This window comes from Akebia trifoliata, chromosome 4 (genome assembly GCF_017979445.1).
Source record: "Akebia trifoliata isolate Shusen 1 chromosome 4, ASM1797944v1, whole genome shotgun sequence".
Classification (NCBI taxonomy): domain Eukaryota; kingdom Viridiplantae; phylum Streptophyta; class Magnoliopsida; order Ranunculales; family Lardizabalaceae; genus Akebia; species Akebia trifoliata.
The window spans coordinates 5,770,151-5,791,533 of NC_141378.1; the positions used below are offsets into that span (position 1 = coordinate 5,770,151).

Genomic DNA, 21,383 nt, shown 5'->3' on the forward strand with positions numbered 1-21,383 from the left:
TAGACCAGGCTTGGATGAGCCTCGACAAGAAATGCATGAGTTCGTAACCTTGGGATGACACATTTTTTTTTTTCTTTCTTTCTTTGATTGATGAGCTGACCAAGATTTACTAAACAGATAATAGAGAGGGAACTAAATACAGATTTATGCACAATTTTATATAATTAAAATTAAAATTAAAAAAATAATAATATTAAATTAGAATATATGAAGAATTTCCATTATAAAGGCATTGCATAAAGGGCAATTCCCTCGACTAACCCAAAGCTCTCTTGAACAAAGCCTACAGAAAGTGTGCCCACACGGTATGAACGCCGCACCTCTATGTCCCACCATGCACACGCAGCACACGTGCTCTTCTCCTCCCTCTTCTTCTTCTTCTCCTCCTTTTTCTTCTTCATCTTCTTGTGTCTCAAAAAATGTGGGCCCCACCACTCCTTGCTGCCTATCTGTCTCTTCCAAAAGCGCCATCAATGTCGTCCCTCTAATCTCCTCTTCTTCTTCCTTTTCTGCCTCCTCAGCCGTAGATTCTGAAACCAACGGCCCAGATTCATTCCCACTCTCCTCCTTTCCTCTATCTTCGATGGTCTCCACCATTGCTGCATCAGGGCTCGTGACGGTCGCTTTATTAGAGTTCTCCATTGTTCTTGAGATCTGTAACGATTTTCGTGATGAACGGCTGGTAGGGGAAAGGTCTTTGTAATTTTTGATGGAGATGTCGCTTGAGGGAACAGAGGATAAGGACCTGGAGGAACCAGAGCGACGAAGGCGTAATCGATCCTTTAAAGATTTTTGGTTTTTCTTTTTGTTGTTGGTTTGAGAATCAATGAGATCTCTGTAAGCGGTTCCAGATTCCTCCTCTCTGATGATATCAAGGAGAGTTCTACTGGATTGGATTGGCATTGATGCGTTCTCTTCACTGATTCTCCCACGGTCTCGAAACAGGTCAGATGAATCCAGAACTGAGATCTGATTTGAATTTGATCCACTTTCCATGCAAGCAATTCTAATTGAAATAATTTAACAAAATTAATTTAAAACATCTTCTTCGCTGGGCTGGATCTTTCTCAGATCATTAGCAGAACGAGAGAGAAAGAGATTGATTTTCTCTCTGTATCACAGACGATCCAACGGATCTTATGGAAGCTTTGATCTCAAAATAGGTCCAAATTACACGAATGAATTCCGGTCTTAAACGTAGAGAAGAGAGGAGGTTAATTCGGTTTCTTTCGCACGGGACTTTTGGTCAACATAGAAACCTAGTTTTAAAACTCGTCGATTCCACCGAAAATCGGACGGTTCGACTTGACTCGGTTAAATTTTGTGCCGTTCGGTAGTTATTTTCTTAATTAATTAATGTAATCCACAATGAATTACCAATCATAATTGATTTCTATGGAAGTTAGGGTGTGTTTGGAAATGGTAGTTGGGACTCCCACCTTAAAATTCTAATTGGTTTCAAGGAATTGCAACTCGGAGAAGGTCCCCACGAAGTGAATAAGATTTGTACGGAAGATGTGTTACCAAGCAAAAACTTTCCATAACCACTTCTTGGATGAAATTATTAATGGACAAAAATATTGCTCGATATCTATCATATGGGATCTCTGTCTACTCTTAATAATAAAAATAAATAAATATTGGGATTATCTTAAATATTGTTAGGTCCACTCTAGGCTCGGCCATGGTAGATAAGAATTGAATCTTAGTAAACTAGGGCTACAAAAACGTTTTCTAATTATTAAATCAGTCAACTTGAGATTTGTCCAAGTGACATTGAATTTGAGAAAGTTGAATTGATTCATAAGTTTAAAAAAACAAAAAAAGAAGCTATGAATCAAATCTGAATAAAAATACTTTCATCTGAATTCAAAGATTTATCATGGATGATTTGTAAAATTGGACATGCACCTTTTTTATGTTGTTGTTGTCGTCGTTCTTGTTTTAGTAGTTCACTCCTAAACCTAAAACCGTGGACTAAGCTGAGTTTTAATTAACATCCACACGTGCTGGGCCAAAAGGATCATAATATGTGGCATTTGGGGTTTGACAGTTGGAGATGTCAAATTCATTCTCTCAGCCACCAACCAATACCACAATCCCAAATGTTTGATGTCAAATTCTTTCTCTCTTTCTCTTTGCTTACATTTTAGTTATTATTTTTCCATTCATTAAAGGTGGGGTACATTTGCACACACCAAAATAGTTCAATGCACTCGTTCAAGTGACTTTTGTTTAAAAAAATGTAAAAATAAATTAACATTTCACACTTTCGTTTTGATTTATTGGACACAATCACTTACCAAACAAAACTTTGCAATGGTCAGCCCGCTTCAAAATTTCGACAAAATTCTTTATATTGCACGAGGCATGATTTATAATTACTTTTACTCTTTTTTTTTTTTGTAAAGTACTTATTCACCTTTGTGTTCTTGAAACTATCTTTTCCTTCTTATTTTGTTATCGGTGAATTTCCTTGTTTGTATGGGTAAATTGGACTTGAAACCATGACCTCAAAGTTGATTATGATAGACATATCCTTTTGTGACAAAAAATAAATTGAATGATAAATAATAGTAATAATAAATTTATTTATTGCTTAATAAACGAATGAAAATGATGAAAAAAAATTGAATGATAAATAGTAATAATAAATTCATGTCTTTCGAAAAATACCAACTAGCTTAGTTGGGTAGCCCATGGGTGATTATTTATAGACTCGATTCAATCCCCCCATCATACTAATCACATTGAAAGCAGGCTTCTCGAACCAAAATATGGATTTATCTGCATCAACAGTACTCACTCTTCAGTAGTGACTGCCACAGATACTGCATTTGCATTTCACAAGTGGACACAGAAAACATAGATGTTTTCACACATATCTCGAGGAAAGTATCTATGACTCTATGTATCCATCCACGTGTGAAATGCAAGACATGCAGGCTATTTTCTTAATTAGAAATATGACTCTATTATTCTTTGAAAAATGCTGAAATGACAAAATATTTACTGTGATTCTCACAAGTCTGATGTGGGATGTGCACATAACCATAGATGTGTTTTCACACGATACGAGTAAAAATCATCTACGGTTATGTATGTATGTTCACGTCAGAATTGTGAGAATCACAGTAAATCCTGTGTCACGCCAGCACGACTCTTATTCTTTGTTTTTATATTTAATATGCTGGACTTGAACCCGAAGTTGCTTTGTAATGTGTGAAACCAACTGAACCCTATTACTCCATTGAAAATGCTGAACTGACTAGCGCTCGACACTGCACTGATGAGTTTAGAATGAGACTACTCGATTATTTGTGCCTACTTGAACGATGACTATTCTTATAAAACTACCTAAAGAATTAAACCACAAGAGTAAATCATCTAAATTTGATTTAACAATCTAGGTAACATGTCCATACACGTATTGATGAATCCCAAGCCGAAGCTATAGCAAATGCATCTCGAGTTTATATCACATTTTCCAGAATAAATTTCGATGATTGGATTTTAAATTTAACCGTCTAGATTACTTGTCTTTATATAAATATTTTTTCCAAGAATCATCTCCCAAGAGTTTATCCTTATTAGTAATCTCCCATTTAATTCTTAAAAATTTCCCGAATTTTTCATTTTTTTTCGATTAAAGCATTATTTTGAGTAATTCACATAATTTAAATGTGAAAAGAGTAAAACATGATTTTTATAACATTTTATAAAATTCGATGAAAAAAAATTAAAATACTACTCTAACTTGTATATTGCAAAATATCAACTTGTAAAGTGTGACATATTAAACAAGTCCACTTCGAAACGGTCATATTTCCAAATTTTGGAGAAATCCACGATTTTATCTTCTAGAAAAGATAATGACATGACATGACCACTGCTCTTATTTGGGATTACACCTTAATTATGTAGGATTACACTTTAATTTTTCAAATTGATGATTTATATCTTAACTTTTAATCTTTTTTTTTTAAATCAATAGAACCTCGTCGTCCTCGTTATCACTAACATTATTATTACCATCACCATCACCATCACCTGACTCAATTTAATTTTTTAAATGCCCATAAAGCATGGGCCTTCCATTTATTGAATTTTTAGCCGAATTTTAGACTGGATATTTACAATCCAAAATCGTATTTTTCATAAATCAAATTTTTACCGTTTTCCGAATTGCTACATGGGAGTTGATAACTTACCCTAAAATTGATACAAGTAAATAAATGATGATTTTGACCATGAACCCAAACAAAACCTCTACAACCATCTTTTATTCTCTGACTAATAAATTAAAAATCATACCAATGGTCTGCACCCCCACTCCTACTACGCAAGCAACGAATCCTACTAAAGGATCTACACTATGGAGTCCAAAAACAGTTTTAAGTTGACAAAGTAGAGAAGTGGGAATTGTGAATCCTCATAGGCAACTAAATACTGAAGCTGTAAACAACTCTCAGAAGTTATAAACTTCGAGTACAGCCTTGGGAACCAAACAAACCAAAGCAATCTCATTCATGAAATATAGATACACCAGTTTAATCTACTAGTAAGGAAATACAGACCAAAAAGAAATGTCACAATTAGATAGGAATTAAGAATCCAATATCCCATAGAGTATGAAATATAAATCCATATCAATGGAAACATGCCCAACCACACAAGATTATTATATTCAAACTGAACATGGAATTATAAAACACATCCCTGATCCGATACCTAGATTCCAATTAGCAAATTTCTCTCCTGTTATTTTTTGTTGCCTTTTTTCCCTGCATCTCCTCCACCACCAGACCCAGCACCCTGGGCAGCTTTTCTAGCTGCTTTCTCTTGAAGCGCTTTAGCGTCCCTAGACATATAAAGAAAACACATTAAACTCGAAGGACAAAAGTGCATTCGTTGACACATCTAGAAAGCAAACCAGGAAAGAAAAAACAAAAGGAACTCAAATGAAAACTAAATAGGACCCCTGACATAAAAAAGGAAAGAAAATTAAACTAAAATGAGAACTAATAAGCACATTTTAGCATATAAAGAAATCAAATTAATCTCAAAATGAACACTCAGCTGAATCTAACTACTGAAGAACAAAAGGATAATAGGCATACCAAACAGGATTTTGGTAAATGTATTAGATACTTTGCATTTTCATACCAATGGCATAGCCCTTGACCATGATCTTCTTTGTGAAACTAATAGAAATGACTGAAACCTCTGGAAAAAAATTCTAGACATTTTTACACTTGGCCTTCTATATTGAACCTTGGTTTTTTGTGACAAGATCACCGTTTGTTCTCCACATGAATTGATCAATTAATTAATTAATTAATTATTTTTTCTTCCTTCAATATTTTAAACCAATGAAAGGAAAATAATAGGGTTTCTATACTAAATGATTTTGAGGAACCAAAAAGACATATCAAGAGTCGGATCAAGAATGGGTGACGCTGGTTCGTCATGCCCTCATGAAGGATACTACACTCCCATTATGGCACTTGGGTTTCCTAACCGAGCAGATCCACTTAAGATATGATCAATCAAGACAATCAACATCTATTGTACTTCCCAAACTTACAATCATCCCATAATATTTAAATAAAGCTAATGTGGGTGGGAACCACATTGCTTCATAGAGGACCTTGTCGAAAACATACTTCTCTTTAATGTAAAAAATTTATATTACCCTCTACGGCATCCACCTTTTTTATTATGGGTTTAAGATGGTGCATGAGACCTTCAAATCGAATTATGGACCTCATCCTACCTACATTTCTTACACATTCACATCCAAGGTGTCGCGAACGAAAAATTTGGACAAAAGAAAAGTCATAACCATCGAAGTAGCGACCAAGACCATCAAAAGATATATATATATATATGGGAAATGTTCAGCAACAAACATTTTGACAAACATTTTGGCAAAACATTTTTCAAAACATGGGTTAGAGGTTTTGGAATGGGCTGATTTTTGGTGAGGATGATCTCTACAGTGAGTATATATATATACTTTTTCTCTATCAATAATGCATGAATCATTTAGGATCACATCAAGCTGTTGCAAAGGAAAGGGACTAGGACAGAAAATCATAGCCATAGAAATAGCAATTAAACTATTGAAATCCGGAATAATGAAAGTTGGCACGCATAAAAAATACTCTCCATCCATGCATTAAAATACTAAATGATTGGATCACGAAAATCCAACATATTTTACCATTAAGATCTTGCAAATTAAAGACACTAGGACATAAAATCATAGCCATAAAAACAATGATCAAACCAAAAACCAAAATCATGTAGGTATCAATAAATATTCACTAACACTTTTTTGAAAATGGATAGCTTCGAACTTCCACCTAACTCCCTAACTCCCAAATTTAAAATAAAAATTCAATGGTGAAAAATAACTTTTAATTTTTTTTTTCATAGTTCATAGAATTTTGTCGTCTACAAGTCTGAAGCATCGGATCATGGTTTTGGATGCCACAAGTTGAGCCCAAGGACCCTTAGTAAGGCTGAAATCCTTACTAACTTAGTAAGGCTAGTCGGACTCATAAATATTCTAATTGCATAAAAATCCTAGACAATCACATCATGAAAATCCAACATATTTTAACAAAAATCTGCATGGATTTTTTGGGGGAAAATCAAGGGTTTTTGGCAAGAAAATGAAGCCGCATTGATCTAAATTATCCAAAACAAAATCATGCTAAAAAAGGGTGGAGGGGATGGTGATCGAGACCTCTCTCTTCGTTGTTCTGGAGTCAATCCATCGTCCTTTGTCTTCGGCTTTGAACCGCCCCTGGCCATAGCTCTTTCTCGATCACGTTCTCTCTGGTTCCCGCGTTACTTTGAATTAAAGCCAAACACAAAACTTTTTTTTTCTTCCTCTAAGACAAAATCATAAATCGAAACCCAAAAAATTTATTTGAAAAAAAAAAAAAATCGATCGAAAAAAAAAAAAACATGAAACCGATAACAATAAAAAAAAATATTAACAGATACGAGATTTAAGGATATGAGTCATTCTCTAACAGCAGAAAATAACAAAGATCCACGAAGAAGTGACCCTGTCAATTTCACAATTTAAAAAAAAAAAAAAATTGAGAATAAAGATGATTAAAACTCCTTGTTTTTCTTCCCGAGTTTTTGTTTGATTGGTTTTGAAGAAAAAAATACCTTATATGCGAGGTAGATAATGGAGAGATGAGATGATGAAACTTTCTCTCCTTGAAGAGGGTTGAAGATAGAAAGATCTGTTCTTGTCTGTAAAATTACAGTGGACGACCACAATGAAATTTCTCAAATTCTCCCAAAATAAGCAGAAACGTGGGAATCTTTGAATTTTAATCTTCCGAAGCCTCTGGAAGCCTCCAGCTTTCTCCAAATGGGGGGTAAATATCCTGTACTTCCGAGACTAGGATTGCAAACTGCCCACACCCTAGTTATATCCAGAGATTATGAATCGGATCCGTAATGTTTTTGGAGGGTAGGATTCGTAATTTTTATTGACTGGGTTCGAGCTTGAGCTTTTTCTCAACCATATTTCGGTGGATTTCAGCCCACAAGCTTTGGGTGATTGAAGCCCACCCCTAGAAATCCACGCTTACAACCCACTAATATCTTCTTTATAGAATATAGTAAATCCCTCACTAATGGTCCTTTGGGCTCGACTTGTGGCATTCAAAAGAACATAATCCAATGCTATAGGGTTGCAATCGATAAAATTTTATGAACTTTTGAAAAAATAAAATAAAAAATATGATTATTTTTCACCGTTAAATTTTAATTTTAAGTTTGGGAGTTATGAGAAAATTCAGTAGCGGTCCATTTTATATATATATTTTATTTGAGTTTTTAAAAGCAACTTCGAGAGTTGTGGTGTTGAATTGTTGATGTGGTGATCCCTTTGAGCAAAACAATTCTATGTAAGGCTCAAATCTTTACTTAGGAAACTGTTTTTTTAGTTGGTTCTTCTATGAATATAATATCATGTGAACAATTAATAGAGGGGATGATGATTTCATAAGTCTTGGTAGAGTGACTGCATAGACATTACGTTTGACACTGAGCTGATGTGAAGTATGTAATCGTTGATCCTTTTCAATTGTATCTCAATGAAAAATATCTATAATTTTGTGCAAATCTCCATGACAATTTAGTGTCAAACGCCGTATCCTGCGAAGTCACATCATCATTTTTCTTCCATCCTTAATTTAGACTTCAATTTGGGAGCATAGATTCAAATCTTTCTCTGACCCTCAATGATTGGCTCAAGTCATCTTTGTATTGTTCAAGAACAAGTGGGATATCCTATGTGAATTGTCTCGCAAAATTTGTCATTTGATAGCCAAGATGATATTTTGAAAATTTTGATTGAGTCAGTAAAATTCAACCGAATCACATGAGTATTTAAAATTTAAAATTTAAATATTTAATATTCAAAATAAACATGTGATATTGTAACCTTATTTTTGTGAAAAAAATTATTATTGTATATAAATAGATGGGTTGTGCTAGACTAACATTAAAATTGACATCGTTTCACACATAAGTGTGCACAGAACTATAAATGCTTCTCATTTGTATCTTGATGAAAGTATCTATGGTCTAAGCCCATATTTTGTTGATAGTTAACATAACGAATCCAACTCGCAATCCATTTACATTGGTAGAAGCATTTACATATAATTCCCAAAAGCTTAGAAAAATAAAGAGATTTAATGCCACACTCCTTCAATAAGTTTATATGGTATGTTCATTTTGTTTAAGATAGCATCCCAATTAAGGCTCATCCGTGACTTTAATTCCTCTTCTCATCACCAAATACCCCAATAACATTTTTCACATCACAAAAAATGCAGACTTTTCAATATTTAACATAGGATTTTATTAACACGTGCACCGAGAGCACATGTTAAGCTGCATTAAGTATACCTTAGAAATTGAATTTCCTACTTGCACTATCATTCTAAATGTCCATGTCGAATCTAAATATATACTTAAGTTGGTTCTTGTAACAATTTGAATATACTGGAAGCGGATCCTCACGGAAGTACTACTCCATGTTGAACAGAAAATTTTCGAGCTATTTTGCAACGCGAACATCATTAAATGTGCATGGTTTGGGGATTCGTAGGCGTGAGGGAGAAGGATCACAACTGGTAAGTCAATCATTACTAACGGATTTGACAAGGAGACCTACCTTCGTAGTGAGTTCTGTAATCTGTTCTTGTAAATTGGCTAGGGATCCTCAGATATCTTTCTCGAAGTCAACTACTTTAGCACTGAGAGTCTCGAATTTTTCTTCTAACGTGTTCTAACGACCATCTAATTGCGTAATACCATCAACAAGACTCGATAGCTAGGCCTTCTTATCTTTGAGTAGCTCAGAACGTTTCTTGTTTGTACGTGGTGGTGGTATGGTTGGAGCGGGTTGGTCTGCAATACTTTTCTCTCCTCTTGCCATCAAATGATTCTTATAACAAATTTTAAAAATTAGCACCTTAATCTCTAGTGATCATGACTTAGATCTGATAATAAAAAAAAAAGGTTTTTTGTTGTAGATCTTGTCTCTTTAAAAATAAAATGCTACTAAACTCTCAAGATTTTAAGTGTGAAATCTAATTTTATCGTTGATGTATAGCTCTTCCAACCGTTTATCCGCTATGATACTTGAGTTGGTTCTTGTAACAAACTTCCTATAATAGATTTTTTTTTGTTGTAACAAAAAGTCCACGTGGAATCAAAATTCTTGTAGAAGTGATTCCACAGAAGCACTTCTATTGAAAGTAGATTTGCTACAAACGAGCCTCTAGAGAACCAAATGAGATTGGGGCAGTTAATCCGACGGCTGTAGTTACCCGAAATCATTCGTGTTCTATTTATTGTTGTGCTGGAGTTGCAGTGAGTGAGGCAGAAGGATAGTTCAGTTTTGTTCAGCACAACAACTCACTCTGGTCATGGCTTCTTCTTCGCTTTCGACCTCCCATTGTTTCGGTGCCTATTCGATCTCCTCTTCATATCACCGAAGACCCGAAACGAAACCCAAAACCCTAAGATTACCTCAGATAACAAAGCTAGAACCATCTTCAAACCCTTCTTATTCTTCTTCTGAAACTGTAACGGGTTCGGATAACAACAACCGAAACAAAAACAGAGAAAAGGAGAAGGAGATGGAAGCTTTGGAGAGAAAAGAAGAAGTGAACCGAAAGATAGCGTCAAAGAAAGCTATATCGGTTATACTGAGGAGAGAGGCAACCAAGGCTGTCATTGAGAAGAAGCGTGGACCCACCAATTCCAAGAGACTACTCCCCAAAACTGTCCTCGAAGCCCTTCATGAGAGGATCACTGCGTTGAGATGGGAATCAGCTCTCAAGGTTGGTTGTGTATGTTCAATTTCAATCCCCATTTAATTTCCGTTTTCTATTGTTTTAGTTCAGTTTTAGATATGGGTATTTTATTCTTGACTAAATTTTTATTTGATTTCCATTCTGTTGATTAATTCAATTTTTAGGTGAATTTTAAAAATTGGTTCTTATTTTTTCCATTAAAATTTTATTTTGTGAAGAAAATGGATGGTGGGCAGCTTGGGGTGAATAGCATTAATATTTCACTTTGTGATTTCATATAATTTGTATCTGAAAATGATAGAAACATATATGGGATGTTGAGACTTTGATATGTATCATTTAGTCCTGGTGTAAGATTTTCAAGGGATTAAGGGAATTTTTACGGATTTTTTGTTTGGGGGGAGTTAGTTGGTGAGGAGTAGAGGTAATGTTGTTTGTTTTGCTTACTTTTTCTATAGTAGATCCTTAGGTAGGTCTTATATGTGCAAGTGAAATGAAACCCTCGCCTCATCTCACCTGTCCCCCATTTTTTTATTTTTGTGTGGATCCAACGTATCTGGGGCCTCTTAGAGCACCCAACTAATCCTCGGGACTGCACGTGCTCCCCACCCCCCTCACGCACTAGATAATTTCCAGGCCTCTTGAGTGTTTCAAAGGTGATGATGTTGAGATGGATGACTGGAAAGAACATGAAAATATAGTAGTCAAAATAGGTTATAAATAAGGGAAAATCGACTGAGATGGTTTGGTTATGTACAATGAAGACTGTAATCAACCCCAATAAGAATGATTGTGCAAGGATGGTTTTAAATGAGTGAGAGGAAGACCAAAAAATAAATTTATGGAATAAATTTATGAATTGAGATAGTAAGAATAGATTTTAAGGATTCTAAATAAATTTATGGAACCCGTGGCTTTGGATAGAATTGAACGGACGAACACTGGTTGTTCAACAGCCACCCAGATTTTTTGAATAAGGCTTCCTTGTATCTAAGAGATTTTACCTAATCAGTAACAGCCCTTAAAACCCAATAAATACTTTGTTGTCCAAAGATTGGACTGACACCCTACTACGATTGGTTTTCCCTATTTCAGACCTAGAATCAAAACCTAGTCTTAGTCTTACGCTTGATCTTGTACTTTAGATTGATATAGGTGAGTCTAGATAGTTGATGATAGAACATAAGAGGTGAATTGACTGAGAATAGGGACAGCGAGAGAGGGCTGAAGTCATTGCTACTGGTACAAAAATGAGGTTACTGGTTCATGAAGAAGAGAACAAAGAGAGGGAATAAAAGAAGAACAATTGAGGATACAAAGAGTTATCGCAGAGATGTCGTAATGTTTGGGTGGAAAACTTAAACCTTGAAGAGGAGGCGTGAAGCTGCTGCCACCTCTTTTTTTCTTTTTTTCTACCTTCTTTACTCGACCGTTGGAGTTAGCTGAAAACAAGTAACCAGAGACGGTGTCAGACCTATTTTCTAGAGTACCTGTTATTGTTTTTCTCCATTGTATTTGGTGGATTTTCTTGATCAACGTGGGTAGTGTTGTCCCCTAAGGAGCTTCCTTGTCTGACAATGCATGAGTTGTCTTCCTGTGTTTTGTGTTTCTTTTTGTCCCTTAATTGTATTTCATGTGTGGACGGTGTTTGCTGACCTGTCTCAATTACCTGAACTAATCCGAGTTAAATAGCTAGTTTCAGGCCTCAAAATTGTGTAGTGTCCCCCGGATCTGGTCTGTATATCATCTATGCAGACACTATTTGATCTTAATCAATCTAGGAAAAATGGACCTGTAATTGTATCGGTCCAAACCGGGCCCCTTATCTATCTGCAACCTCACTTTTCAACTTTGCTTTCAAGGAAAAGTTATTATGTTTTTTTTTGTTTGTTTGTTTTTGTTTTAATAATTCATTAATAGCTAAGTGGGTGAAGACGGATATTGAGCCAGGTCTTTAGTGTTGCCCTCAAGCACCACAAACTTTCTAAGCTGGTGTGGTGAAAGTTGGAATCATGGCTAGAATGAAAATGTTTCTTCATTTAAAATATATTTTTATATATTTAATATATATTTATTAGATCATCCTAGTCAACTCATGACTCGTTGACTCTACTCAATGGCATTCAAGTTGAGTCAAGTTTTATAGCTATACAACAAAGACTCCGAATGGGTTTTGTTCCACACATCTGTTGGCAATAGGATGTTTCGAAGAAGATTGTTTGACCGCTGTGTTCCTTTTCTTTTCCTTTCTTTCTTTGCTATTTATTTTTTATTCTATTCATGATTTATTTTTTTCTTTGTAAAACTGGTACATTTGACTGTGACTTTTTATTTTTCTATGCAATTGTCAATATGATTTTTTGTAGTGAGAACGTGATTTTTTTTTTCCAGTTCTCTCTTTCTTACATTTTACTTTCTTCTTTATTGGGTTTTGTAATCTGTGTAGAAGTAGATCTATGCCATGCTTGAGAACCTGTAGGACCTTTCAAATGTTTTGTGCTGTCATCAATGTTGTATAATATTATGAATCTGGATTTGTTTCAAGGAAGCATGAATGTTAAGCTCTTCTTATAAGCTATAATCCTATTGTGGGAGTTTTCATTTTTTTAGGTTTTCGAACTTCTACGAGAGCAACTATGGTACCGGCCTAATTCTGGTATATACATCAAGCTTATAGTTATGCTTGGAAAATGCAAGCAGCCCGAGAAGGCTCACTCACTCTTCCAATCTATGATGGATGAAGGCTGCATTGTGAACCACGAGTCCTACACTGCCCTTGTTTCCGCCTACAGTAGGAGCGGCCTCTTTGACCAAGCATTTTCCCTCCTCAATCAAATGAAGAACACACCTGGTTGTCAACCGGACATCTTTACTTACTCCATCCTCATAAAATCCTGCTTGCAAGTCTTTGCCTTTGACCAAGTGCAAACTCTGCTCTCAGACATGGAGGTCCAGGGACTCAAGCCCAACACTGTGACATACAACACTCTCATTGATGCCTATGGGAAAGCAGGCAGGTATCCACCAATGTTTCCTTCTTTATTTTTGTTGAAGTTAGACGTACCCCTTTGTGTTTTTGTGAATATTTGAGATACACCCTCTGTTTATAAACTGGTGACATACCCCCCCGACTGTGGTTTTCTATGAATGATTAACTGAAAATGACTAAAATATCTCGTCTTCATCCTGTCATATTCAATATTTTGGGTAAAAAACTTTGATTTATTTGACAACCCTTGATTCCTGCCATCCGAAAATAAATAAAAACAAAACAAATATTTAGCAAAGTGCTCTAGCACATTATTTATTTTCTTCTCATTGATTTAGAAGACGTAATAATATAGAAAATTGTTTTAGTAATTAAATTGTGTAGAGGACAAATGATGAACTTATGCATCACCAAAAGCCCAAGGTTGAAGCCAAAGGATTTTTGGCAAGAGGTTGAAGATGAGGGTATTTTTGGTTGTTTTTTGTTAGTCTCGTTGAAGACCACAGTCAAATGGGTATGTCATTAGTCTGAAAACACACCGGGGGGGGGGGGGGGGGGGGCGGGGGGGCTGTTGTGTTAAATATTCACCGAAACTCATATCGGTGTGTGTACTTTGTATTTTGGACTTCTCATTTTCCTATAGATTTATTTATTTGTTCATTTTCCAAAAGGTTTGGGGAGATGGAATCAACACTCGTGGATATGCTCGGAGAGCGGGAGTGTGAGCCTGATGTATGGACCATGAACTCCACACTAAGAGCCTTCGGTCGCAGTGGGCAAATCAAAACAATGGAAACATGTTACGAGAAGTTCCAAAGTGCGGGTATCCGTCCCAACATCAAGACCTTCAATATTCTTCTAGATTCGTACGGAAAGGCCGGTAATTATGAGAAGATGAGTTCTGTGATGGAGTACATGCAGAAGTACTACTACTCGTGGACGATTGTGACATACAACGTGGTAATAGACGCATTCGGGAAGGCTGGGGATCTGAAACAGATGGAGTACCTTTTCAGGTTGATGAGATCTGAGAGGATCAAACCCAACTGCATCACAATGTGTTCCCTTGTCAGAGCATATGGGAGGGCAGGCTCCGCAGATAAGATTGGGGGTGTCTTGAGGTTCATCGAGAACTCAGATGTGACATTGGATACCACTTTTTTTAATTGTTTGCTTGATGCATATGGGAGAATGGGATGCCTGGCTGAGATGAAGGGGGTGCTGGATATGATGGGGAGTAGAGGATGTAAACCTGACAAAATTACTTACACCACAATGATCAAAGCTTATTCAAGCAACGGTATCTCTAGTCGCGCGAAGGAGCTTCAGGATATCATTGGCAGAAAGGAGGAGAATGGATCACAGATGGACAAGGAGCGTAACTTCCGATAAAAACCTTTTTTTTTTCTTCTTTTATTTATTTATTTTTTTTTTGGTAAGCAAGCAAAGAGATTAGAAAAAGAAAAAAAAATTACAGTGATGCAGGAGACTCACTTCCAATAAAAGCAACTTGCTTTCACCTACCAAGTGACAACCCTCAATTTATTGGTTATCATCTATAAAGGCAGAGGAAATAAAGGGAATTGCGGGAGAAAAATGACTGAAGGCTGAAGCTTTTTTTTATTTTTTTCGTTCTCCAGTAGAAACCATGACTGCAATCTCAAGTTGAGACATGTACCCAAGTCATCTGTCACATGCCCGAAGTGATGAGGGTTTGACTATCTGTCTCATTAATGTTTCTCTCTAGCTCCTTTTATTGTATTGACTAGGTTTATGTCAAATGGTAGTAGAATCAGCACCTGAAAATAGTTAATGTCAAATCCGTTAGTAATTGATTTTGTGACACTAACTCAAAAACTCAACTGACAACTACTTGAAAGAACCGTAGATTTTTTTCCACTAAGGGTATGTTTGATTGCACATGAAAAATAAGGTGGAAAATCAATTTCCATGGAAAATGACATTTTTCAAGTGTTTGATTGCACATGGAAATGGAATTCATTTTCCACCCCATTCAAAAAGTCCACTAAATCATGGATTTCACTTTCCCACCCATATTTTTCAAGTGTTTGATTGCACATGGAAATGGAATTCATTTTCCACCCCATTCAAAAAGTCCACTAAATCATGGATTTCACTTTCCCACCCATATGGGTGGGAAAATGAAATCCACCCATGTTTTCCATCATCAATTATTCCGTACCACCACCACTACCACCACCACCACCATTACACTAACCTTGCCGTCGTCGTCATCGCCGTCGTCACCATCGTCGTCGCCGTCAGCTCCGTCTCCGACCACCTTCTCTCTCTCTCTTCTTATTTTTCTTCTTCTCCATCCCTCACCTCCTCCGCCACCACCACCACCAAGTTCTCCCCCCATTTTCCTCACTTACCTTCATCGTCGCCGCCTCCACCGTCGTCGTCGCCGCCGCCACCGCCTCCAACATCGTCGTCATAGCAGCCACCGCCGCCCTCGTCGTCGCCACATCCTCCTTCTCTCTCTTCTTATTTTTTCTCATATTTTTTCCATAATTTTATCCAAGTGAAATCAAACAATGGAATTTGATTTTCCAACCCTACCTATTTTCCACAACTAATTTTCCATGGATTTCAAATTCCATAGAAAGTGACTTTCCATGCAATCAAACATACTCTAAACATAAAATTGATCATGATAACCTGACTCAGAAAAATACTCAACCGACGTGGCTTGTGCACAAAATTATATATTTTTTTCCTTCAAGATACACAAGAATAATGATGAATGCATGCAGTTCTGGTATGTTGCTGTTGTGGCAAGGGCATAGAATCAAACATCTTTTTCCTGTGTATCCCAATGAAAAAGATCTATGGATCTGTGCCCTTGCCATCTCAGCCATGTACCCAAACTGCAGGCATTCGTCATGACTGCACAATTCCACGTCAGTTAAGTGTATTTGGGAATCTCTTTTTGAGTCAGTTTATCATTATTCTATAACAATCATCTATATTTTGAATTGCAATCATGCATCTTTGAGGTGTACAGATCTACAGTTCCCGGGCAAGTGATCATGTAATCACCACACTTGAAGAATATCAAGTCCGAGTAGCCTTACATAGTGAGGAAAAAAAAGGCCTTACTAAGCCTCCAGAGTCAAACAGACTTCAAAACAAGTCCTCGAGACTCGTAACAAATATTGAGATCTTGTTTACGCATCTCAAGGTCTTTTTGACTGTGGATGAGGTAAGCCCTTTTTCCTCACTATCTTAGTAAGGAAAGGGTTTCTTAAGTATTTTCTATCCAAAAATAACATTTCCATCTTGCCTGAAAACTTCTCTACTTCGATTAAATCACTCCCTCCATAGGTCTTGAACTGAAGTTTACCTTTTCTTCTTTTTATGGGTTGAAACTTCACTTTTTTCATAAAATCCCCGCCAAAACTTCACCCTTCAATCTGATGATTCTTCAACAAACCTTCAAATCTCAAAAACATGATAGGGCACTGTTGATGGATTTCTCCCAACATTCATATGATCTCCAGAATTTTGCCAATTTTTTCCCCATAGTTTTACATGTTCATCCCATTAAACCAACTTCCTAGATGCAATCAAGTACCAGCAATTATTTTCCATCAATTTTCATTATCTCGGGACCATTTCTTTGGGAATTAATCTTCCCAAGAAATCCTCTCTAAAATCACAAACAAACATGCCTGGGAAGCAACAAAAGATAAATCCAAAAGTGGACACACAACAACTCAAGAGAACTGTCCATAAGAAATTACCGCAGAAGACAGAACCATTCAAAGCATTGTTACAGGCACAAAATAGAATAAACACATTCAATAATAATCAATCAACCGCAAAGCAATTCTCCACAAAATTGTAAGTTGAAAACTACAATTTCAGAGGTAGGTGTGAATCTAGTAAGTAACTGGTGCAAGAATATCCAATTGGGCACCTAGGTGCTCCTCAGCTGCCTTCTCAGCCTTGACTCTCAGCTTGGTCAGCTGCTTCCTCCTCTCATAAGCAACCTTGGCCCTCTCCTTTCTCTTATTCTCAAGTTCCTGTAGCACCCAAATAAGAAATAATTAAAATGCACAAATAAAAAATATATTTTCAAATCCCAATTTTTTTAACGTTGAACTTGTTTTTCAACTTTAAATATATTCTTAGGACCAGTTAAGAATATAAGAAAAATTATGAATGAAGAATAATGACACTAGAAAGAAAATAGCAAATGAGACTACTAACCCCCGCCCACCATCGCAAGAGCATCACCTTCGTACAAACATGATGATGGAGTACAGGAGGAGGATAGACAATTGGAAGGATGGAAGAAGTGGGTCAAAAGGAGAAGAAATTGCAGTAAAACATGAATTTGGTTTTCAGAGTCCCAGTAAGCTGGACTTGAATCCACGACCTCAAAGTTGTTTTGCAATGTGTCAAACCGGCTGAGCTATTGGTCTAAACGACCTCAAAGTTTTATTTTATTTTATTTTCATTTGCATTTGTAACAAATTGTTACTTGGTTCAGATGAGAAGATAAAAAGGTTGGTTTCTGTCATTCAACGTAAATCAAGGAGACAATCTCTCGTATCTTAACTTTCAGAGTAATGCACCAAAATTATTGGAACTGTCCCATAGTTTAAACAGGGAAACATTTGAGCTTGTCACAGTTTCAAGTTAAGGAATCTCACGATTTTATTCCGAAAGCACAATCATTGGTAATGACCAGAGACTCCCACCCATGCCAACAATCCAAGTGGAATCTATGTAAAGATTTGACCAATGACTTGTATAATAAAGGAACGCCAAAATGAAACCAGACTAACAAATAACATTACACAAAACCCAGGTTTGCTTTGGCAAAGCACTCAGATAACAAAGCTTTGACTACTTATATTAAAAAAAAAAAAGCTTTGAGTACACTCAACCTAACCTAAGAATTTCCACATAACAAAAGCTCAAGAGCCGCATCTCAATATACTAGTTCAATTTGTGGAAATGAGTATAAAAAATGACATAATTTGCAAACATATAGATTTATTTCATCAGTTTGATTTTCAAATCTCCATTAGTTGGGCAGCTATATGGTTATAGACAATACGATACAAAATGTGAAATAAAAAACAACATTAATTCGGCCCTTGAAAATAATAAATAAATAAATGCACTTATGTATTTGTAAGATTGCATAGTGTTTTATTTAGAGTAGTAGTACACATGAAGATTTAGTTCAACTTGAAGGAAAAAAATCAGGCAAACATAACTTTATTTAACCAAAATCAGGCAGGAATGCATAAGCACAATATAAATAAAGAATTTCTTGTCACAAATGAAACGAATGAAGAAGTTAGTTTTTGAGATCTAAAAAACTGACCTTGATAGTGTCATAATGGTTCCAACCAACCTCAGATGAAAGCCGACCCAACAGGCAGTACTTGTGTCCAGGCTGAAGCCTCAAAACCCTAATACCAATACAATAATAATGAGAAATCCAATCCCGCTATCAAATAGGCCCAAAAAAGAAACTAAACTCTTCACAAGTTTTAGAGAGCTTCTATTGCCACACCAACTTTTACAAAGAGCACCCCAAGATGTGTGCAAACTCTTCACTGATACCATATGAATTGGTGTGACAACAAAATATCTCACAGTTGACAATAACTGATCACATTCATATTGGGGGAAAAAGAGAGCTTCTATTGGCACCTCAACTTTTACTTATTACAACCCAATTAAAAAAAAAGTGTATGGTTGAGAATAAGTAAAAGTTGGGGGTGCCAATAGAAGCTTTCTCATTTTTTTTTCTTTCTAGATTTCCATTTTTTGGGTTTAGGACTTTATTTTATATTAGCCTATTCGTAATTGTAAACAACTACTGAAATTGTTTCAACAAGTGTTATAGTGTTTATTTTATTTTTATTTTTTTGATTGCTAAGCCTGTTTTAATGAGTTCAGTAACTTTGTGCTGGTGGGATTTGAACCTAGGTCTCTGGTATCATCACCCAAAGACTTTACCAACTAAGCTTGCTGGTTGAGATTATAATTTGCGCCAAACCTTTGTAATGTTTTAAGTGTATTTTAATCTTTAATTTTTTTTTTTTTTTTTTTTGGGGGGGGGGGGGGGGGGTTGATGAATAATTCAAGAAATTGGGGTGTAATAAGTAAAAGTTAGGGTGCCAAAAGCAGCTCTAAAAAAAATACCATAACCATTTGAATTGAAAGGAATTAAAAAATAAATAAAAATCGAGATGGTTAAATTTCAGATTTCATCCGAATTTTAAACTCCACGAATCCAACTAACAAATGATCCAAATATATGTATATTAAGAACAAAAAAAAAAAATTGCTCACTTGAGAGCATCAGGGATGACCATCCTCTTTATCTTATCATAGGGAGGTGGAACTCCCTCGTATGCCTTCAAACGCGCCAATGCTGCAGCTCCACGCTTCGTCTTATGAGGAATCATCCTGTAAAAAAAAACACCAAAATTAATCAACCAAGAGAGCTACAAATATGCGATTTAGGGTTAGGGTTTTGAGTGGTAAAAAAGAAAAAAAAAGAAGAAAAACTAACCCTCGAATGGTCCTCCAGAGAATCTTAGCTGGAGCACGGAAGTGAATGGGGCCATGAGAAGGCTTGGTGTTCATTCTCTTCCTGAGGAATCGAAGATACTTCATCTTCTGTCGTACGAGGCCACCTGAAAGACAGATCTCTTCACATCGCACCACCACAACCTTCTGCCCGTTAAGCAACTCCTTCGCCAAAATCGAAGCGAGTCGACCCAACATGTGGTGCCGCGCGTCGACCACCACTCGTCGAGCGCAGATCCCTGATCCTGACACCATTTCCACGCGCTTTCTCACTCTCGCACACTCACCTCTCTGGTTTCTAGGGTTTCTCGGTTTAATCGTTTTGTTTATATTTAGCTAAGAGTTTATGTATCTTGACCTAATTTTAAAGATATTTACTTTTATGCCACTTCTCCCTGAGGCAGCAGATTCGGCCATGGTTTTAAAACTCTGCATTTAATCCTGCCTCGTTCTAGTGATACCGAGTCATCTTGAAACTTTGGCTATGTTCTTTTCAGTTTCAAGAGTCAATTTTTTTTTACTTTTTAATTTTTAAGTAAAAAATATCAGATAAATGATATTCGTTTGAATTTTTTTTTGGCTCTTATACATTTCAATTGAAATCCAAAAGTAATTCCTAAAAGAAGTCGTCCAAAAGGAACTTCTTCAAATGATTTTTATTGGAAGTTGAAAACGTAAAACGGTTCAAGTGTAGTTATTAAAATACCTTTCATCTTTAATCAAATTTCCAACGAAACTTAACCTTTAAAAATGAAATAAGATTACTAAAATACCTTTCATATTTATCAAAATACCCTTCATTTTAATCAAATTTTCAACCTAACCTTAAAAAATAAAATGATGTTACCAAAATACCCTTTATTTTTACTAATTATCAAAATACCTTTCATTTTTAATCAAAATTTCAATTAAACTTAACCTTAAAAATAAAAATGAATTATCAAAATACCCTTCATTTTTACTAATTACCAAAATACCATTCATCTTCCAAAATACCCTTCATCTTTAATTAAATTTCTAACCAAACTTAACATTAAAAAATAAAAAGGAATTACCAAAATACCCTTCATCTTTAATCAAATTTCTAATCAAATTTAACCTTAAAAAATAAAACAAAATTATCAAAATACCCTTCATTTTTATCAAAATACCCTTTATCTTTACTACAAAGACCAAAAGTAGTTCATAATTACTACTTTATTATCAAAATACCTTTCATCTTTATGTAGATGTTAGATTGTGTATTATGCAAGTATTTTCTTTATCATATGTTCATTTTTAAGAGGAGATGCTATCGAATTTTCAATAAAATTATAAAATTTATAAATTTATTAAATTGAAAATAATTATTTTTATAATTTTTAATATATATATATATATATATATATTTATTAAGGTATTCCGTTAATTTTTTGTGCATTATGGGTGCATTATCAACATTAAGGGTA

At 35.6% G+C, this 21,383-nt stretch overlaps 3 protein-coding genes across 3 annotated transcripts; 1 reads left to right on the plus strand and 2 right to left on the minus strand.

The window, feature by feature from the left end:
• Positions 1–170: 170 nt before the first annotated feature.
• LOC147403284 (uncharacterized) lies at positions 171–1,240 on the minus strand. Its single transcript, XM_086438804.1, has one exon. It carries the CDS (start codon positions 994–996, stop codon positions 199–201), a length of 798 nt encoding a protein of 265 aa, XP_086294930.1. The 5' UTR covers positions 997–1,240; the 3' UTR covers positions 171–198.
• Positions 1,241–9,899: 8,659 nt separating this feature from the next.
• On the plus strand, positions 9,900–15,184 carry LOC147403285 (Pentatricopeptide repeat (PPR) superfamily protein). Its single transcript, XM_086438803.1, has 3 exons — positions 9,900–10,391; positions 12,975–13,381; positions 14,025–15,184. The coding sequence occupies exons 1-3, from the start codon at positions 9,975–9,977 to the stop codon at positions 14,743–14,745; spliced, it is 1,545 nt and encodes a 514-aa protein (XP_086294929.1). The 5' UTR covers positions 9,900–9,974; the 3' UTR covers positions 14,746–15,184.
• A 1,909-nt stretch (positions 15,185–17,093) lies between these two features.
• Positions 17,094–20,250, minus strand: LOC147403286 (Ribosomal protein L13 family protein). The gene is made up of 4 exons (XM_086438805.1): positions 19,919–20,250; positions 19,696–19,812; positions 18,719–18,806; positions 17,094–17,402 (listed from the first exon to the last, which is right to left on the minus strand). Exons 1-4 carry the CDS (start codon positions 20,188–20,190, stop codon positions 17,259–17,261), a joined length of 621 nt encoding a protein of 206 aa, XP_086294931.1. The 5' UTR covers positions 20,191–20,250; the 3' UTR covers positions 17,094–17,258.
• Between the last annotated feature and the right edge of the window lie 1,133 nt (positions 20,251–21,383).